The following is a 5,916-nucleotide window of genomic DNA, read 5'->3' on the forward strand; positions in this document are numbered from 1 at the left end:
TTTCTGTTATTAAACAAGGACTGGTTCTAATAACGCTACCCCTGCATTCTGCCTCCATCTTTCCCTGCATTTGGGTCCACACCCCCATCCTCTAACGATGACAGGATAGTTCATATATCTCATTGTACTTTTAATAAAACTGTATTCTATATGTAAACTTTTGTTTTATTAGTATTCTGTGTCAATCTAATTCATTAATAATGAATACATTTCATCTACTTTTATTTGCCGTGTGCTACATCTTAAATTTGTACAGCTTTTCTTTCATTTATAAATGTATAAATATTTATCAATTTTTAATCACATCATTCATATCCTATGACTTGGTTCACATTAATATTTTGTTTCAGATGCAGTGAGGAAATGATGTCACTGGCTGGAAAACCAGGGGAATAAACTAGTAAGGCTGGACTGAACGATGGATGGATGGATGAACACTATTTTTGCTAAATATTTTCTTTGTGCAGTACCTCTGCCAACTGTAAATATTTTATTTTTCCATTTCCGATAGCCTACAGTACCTATAAGTTTGAAAGTGTCAGCATTTTGTGCCTTTCATAGCCCACATTACTAAACATCACTATTTCCTGATACGGCAGAGACGCTGCACAGTCTCACTCTGCTGTAAGGCAGGAGGAGGAGGAGCCAGGAGGAGGCCACACCCTCTCCCAAAAGCACATTGTTGCTCTGCCTCTGTTCTCATAGCGTGTTTTTATGTGTTTGCACATGCTCAGTCAGTTCCCTAAGATGAAAACCATTTACCGTGCTATGCTAAATGCTATACGTACGTTCACAGTGCATTAGTGAATTGATACAGCCTGGCCGCTGCTACGTTCTCCAGTGGGCGGGATTATAACACTACAGTCAGGATGACAGCGCCAGAGACGATTAAGAAACTTTCTTTTGAGGAAAAACGACAGCTTTTAAAAGATGGAGACCAACACCTGAGCTACCAGACCTTCAGCAAAGGTAAGGTCAGAACATTGTTCATATTTTCTACAGTGAATGGTAGGATAGACTTTGTGGATGTTGTCATTTTCTCTGTGTTTCTGTGTTTCCAACACAAACAACAGATGTGCTGCCGTGTCATGAGATATATGTTGTTGGGAGAGTATGGAGGCTATATTAAATAGTTGTTTATGTTTCTTTAATGGTGTTTATTATGTTGATTTTGTTAGTTGGATAAATGCTTGTCCATGTGGATCTTATTGGGTTTTTTCTTTCTTATGAATTTTATATTTTAATAAGCGCATTGAGATGACTTTGTTGTACATTGTGCTATACAAATAAAATTGAATTGAATTAACGATTGCCAGCAGAAACATATGAAATTGTCATTGGTGTTGACATTGGTGGTCTCGATTTGCAACGCCCTGCCTACCCTACCCTAGTTCTCACGGCACGTCACTGTCAATAGCATAACATTTTAGTCATAAGTATTTAAATTAAAAAAGAATACTTGATGAGTCAAACCACCACTAGAGGGCACTTTAAATGTATATTTCTTTTTTATAGCAAAGATATAGTGTGCATTATATTTATCTTGTTGTTTTTTTGTGCAATGCTTTCCTCTAATAATATCAATAATTTGTATTTTGAACCTGTTACTAAGATGTAAATTTAAACTATGATGTTTTTGTGTTTACAGAGATATTTGTAAAACAACCATTTAGTATTATTATTTTTGTGGTTTATTGCATTTTTTTCCAGTCAACATAGACATAAATCTACACATATTCAAAGTTTAAAATGTATTGTGTGAAAAATACTCAAAAAAAATATATTAATACATAAAACATTTTTTATTCTTACTAAGGGCTTACTAATATATATAAACAAAGTTCACAAAAATTTATATTAAAAAAACAAATGAAAATACTAAATAAAATGTAAATTGAAGATTAAAAAAGAAACACAAACTTAAAACATATTTACATATATACATACACATGTGAATCCAAACATAGATATTCCACATAGATTGTAACGGTGGTGGCATTGAGTAAAGTAATGAGGTAGGAGGATTGTTATAGGACAGTCAGTGTTGGTGGTGGTGGATGGTCACAGGTAGCTGTGAAGAAGCCCTCACTCAGACCAAAGCCTGGATCCAGGGTTGGGGGTACGGTCACTGTGTCCACTTTGACCTCCGCCCCTTCCCCCGACACCGAGGACTCATTGAGATGGTCCTGATGCTGGTACAGATAGTGCTGAGGCGTCTGGAGCTCTGCTACGTTCCCTGTGCCGTCCGTGGTGGTGACACACAGGTCCATGTAGCCGTAGGACAGCTGCTGGTTCATCACGTCTCCCCACCACCTTCCCAGCTCTCCTATTGGTTCCTGCATCCCCTCCATCTCACATTCCAGGGACCTCAGAGCAGCGTTGAGGTCAGAATCTTCCAAGGTGCTACAATCACCACCGAGAACTTCCTCCAACGCTGCTGCCAGAATGTCTACCCTCATGGAGTCTGGTTTAGTGGACAACAGGGGCTTTTGTTCAGGACTCACATCTTCATTAGCAGAAGTTCTTGCAGTGTCCTGATTGCCCTGAAAACCGTTGTTCCTCCTCAGCGTTCTGGTCCTGCCTTTGAAGATGCCGTTGACGAACATGTCTGCATACTCTGGGTCAATCTGCCAGAAACCTCCCTTGCTGGGCTCGTCTTTTTGTTTGGGGACCTTCCTGAAGCACTTGTTGCGGGACAAGGTTTGACGAATAGAGTTCTGTAACAAAGACACAATAAAACCAAGATTTATTACAAAGCCATTGAGCAAATATGAGTAAGTGATGAGAAATGAAGGGAGATGGATACTCAAATAATAAAAGTGGGTGTCACTTACCTTCCAGCTGGGTTCTGCGTGTTTGTAGTAGCAGAAGTTCTCTGTTATCCACTTAAAGATGGCGGACACAGTGACTTTGGGCTGTTTGCTGGCCTGCATGGCCATGCAGATGAGAGAGGCGTGAGAACAAGGTGGTTTGACTTTGGGGTCAGTCTTGTAGACCACCTCCACCAGAGGGATGGGCTGCTCCTGGATGCGGGGATGGGGACCAACGGTGGAGTCGCTGCCGAGGTACTGAGCCATCCCGGAGGCTGCGGTGTCTCCCACGGCGAGGCTGGACGGAGAGTCGTTGCTAAGGCGTCTGAGGAAGAGCTGCTCCTGGGAGGAGGGACACCCGGGGCCACTGGGCCACTCCGGGTCTGAGCTGAGGATGGAGAAGTCCTGGAGCCAGTGGAGGCTGGTCAGGGTGTCATCAAGGGGGGCAGGTCCAGACCCTTGGACCTGATCCTCCAGGTACATCTCCAACCTGTCCACCTTAAACCTTTTGGCTCGAGGCATTGGAAAGACTGGCATCCTGGTTTGAGACTGAAGATGCTCCAACTGGCATGGAAAATAAAAGATTGGAAAAATCAACACAAAATTAAAAAAAAAATCCTACTTCCTGTTTAAACATCATAATAAATCACTTCCCTGTGGTCTAAATGACATATCTGTTCTGGGGTTTGACTCCTATTCAGCCTCAGAACAAACTTTAAAGTTCTGCTGCTGGTGTATAAATGTGTGAATGGGTTTGGTCCAGAATACATCAGTGAGATTTTAGTCAGATATAAACAGCTTTAATGTCCTGGAAACAAACAGATTCCACACATTAAAAAGATGAAGGTAAAACTAAATGAAACCTTGACCTGCATGGTCAAAGGTCAACAGAATACAATCAATAAATAAACATTAATATAATTTACACATCATCATTTGCCTTCATAGAATTTAAATGTCAGTATTTATATGTTTATTTATTCACATTTATATTGAATTAATGCTAAACATGAATCAATACTGTTTGTTTTTAATAAATTAAATTAGTAAAAGTTTCACAAAAAGGTTTCCACACTGTTGGAATGATATATTAAATAAAACAATTCTGACTAAATAGTAAATGTTAAAATGGATTAGATTTAAGTAGAGTTTTATAACAAAGTAGTTCCAAAGTGCTTTACAATATCAGCTCTCACACAGGATTAGAACTGAATATGTAACTACATTTTTAATCTTATTAAACAAACTGTATTTTTTTCTTTTTTTTACTTGATTCAGGAATTTATCTGAATAAATAACTATATTTACAATATTACAAATCCAGCAAAATTTACTAACTTGATTCAGGAATATCAGTGAACTAATCATTAAAGTTTACAATATTACTTCTAACGTTGGTGACAAACCTTGATCACTGCTGACATCTGCTGGTCAATGTTTACGGGCTGCTTTTAAAGATATTAGACCTCCTTTAGTCAGTCACTGTTGTAGATCCTGCTGCAAAACTCACACTGCGGTAGATTCTGATCAGCTTTCATCTTTTAGCCTGCGTTACCATGACTACCTGTAAACATTGGCTCAACTGCCACTAGTGGGAACTTTAAAAAATGCATGATTATGAGCAGGGCTCCTGTAGCACTACTTAATACCCTAATACTTTGGTTTTTAGCTTTAAAAAACTGATTTTGGGGTTAAAAAATCTTGTATCTGTAGAAGTCAATGTGAGCATTAGTTACACTGAGCCAAACAGCGGTGCTTATGTTAAAATAACTACTTATTTATTATAATAAAGACAACTATAGCCCTCTTAAGACGTAGGGTAGTGTTTGATACATTTATAATGCATAATAATGGCTTCTAGAATACATAAAAACATGTTTTACATGGTAAACACTGCTTTCAGTCATTAAGAGCAATGCTGAATTTAACATTTATTCATGAAATTTATCTCAGTTTATTTAAACAAAATGGGAATATAATCATGCTTACATTCACCAGTCATCTTTTTACAAAATAAATAAATACAATTAAATAAATAAGTAAAATAAATTAAAACATTTAAAAACAATAAAATAAAATAAATGTTAAGGGTTTAGAGCAGTGATAACTGGTGGGTCTGGACCCAAAAGTGGGTCATGAACCTCTACTCGGTGGGTCACGAACAGCAGGTCAAAAATAAATTAACTTACAGTCTCTAATTTTGGACTTTTCTTTTATTTTGAAAGAAACTTTTCTTTTGACAGGCATGCCGTGAAGTGCATGTTGCCCAGGAAAAATATAGATTATGTTTTTGAAAAAAAAAAAGATTGTATATATGTGTGTGTTTTCAACAGTTATTTTTGAAAAACTGAATTTGATTTGTTGAATTTTGAGGTATTGAAGATGGCGATATTCTCTCAGGATTAAATGTCATATTTTGGTTCCCCTGGTTGTATATTAAAACAATTAAATTGAATATAACAACATCCTACATTGTCTTTGAAAGTTTTCATTTTGTTGGTGACTACATGGAAAATATACAGTCTTACAGTAGCAAGAGAGCAACTCTAACACTGATATATAATAATCAATCTGATACTCCTACACATATATATATATATATATATATATATATATATATATATATATATATATATATATATATATATATATATACTTACTATAAGGCTATATGGTGCACTTAAAATCCTTTAATTTTCTCAAAAATCAACAGTGTGCCTTATAAACAGGTGCGCCTTATATATGAAATGAACTACTGTGCTTCAACATACTGATCTGAAAAAGTCAGTGTATTGTTCTGTATTTTATGTGTTAAACCTGAACAATGTTGAGAGTTATTGTTAATGAGTTGAATAAAGTTTGACTTATCTGACTATTTTATTTCGCTTAATGCGTCTTAATAATAATGATAATAATAACAAACCAGTGCGCCTTATAGTCCGAAAAATACGGTATATTATGTTTAAAAACAATGTCAATAAAAAACAGGTTAAAATGCTTTCGTTCATTATTTATGTATAATTTACTTTTATACCAGTAGAGGTCTCTGCTTCCTTACTTTGTGTCTTCATATCTGAGTAACAGAAAACTTCCACTTAAATGTCCC

At 36.5% G+C, this 5,916-nt stretch overlaps 1 protein-coding gene across 1 annotated transcript; it reads right to left on the minus strand.

Annotated features, from left to right (window-relative positions):
• Nucleotides 1–2,027: 2,027 nt before the first annotated feature.
• On the minus strand, nucleotides 2,028–4,342 carry LOC114481903 (forkhead box protein J1-B-like). Its single transcript, XM_028476968.1, has 3 exons — nucleotides 4,217–4,342; nucleotides 2,835–3,374; nucleotides 2,028–2,717 (listed from the first exon to the last, which is right to left on the minus strand). The coding sequence occupies exons 1-3, from the start codon at nucleotides 4,232–4,234 to the stop codon at nucleotides 2,028–2,030; spliced, it is 1,248 nt and encodes a 415-aa protein (XP_028332769.1). The 5' UTR covers nucleotides 4,235–4,342.
• Between the last annotated feature and the right edge of the window lie 1,574 nt (nucleotides 4,343–5,916).

This window comes from Gouania willdenowi, chromosome 19 (assembly GCF_900634775.1).
Source record: "Gouania willdenowi chromosome 19, fGouWil2.1, whole genome shotgun sequence".
Lineage (NCBI taxonomy): Eukaryota > Metazoa > Chordata > Actinopteri > Blenniiformes > Gobiesocidae > Gouania > Gouania willdenowi.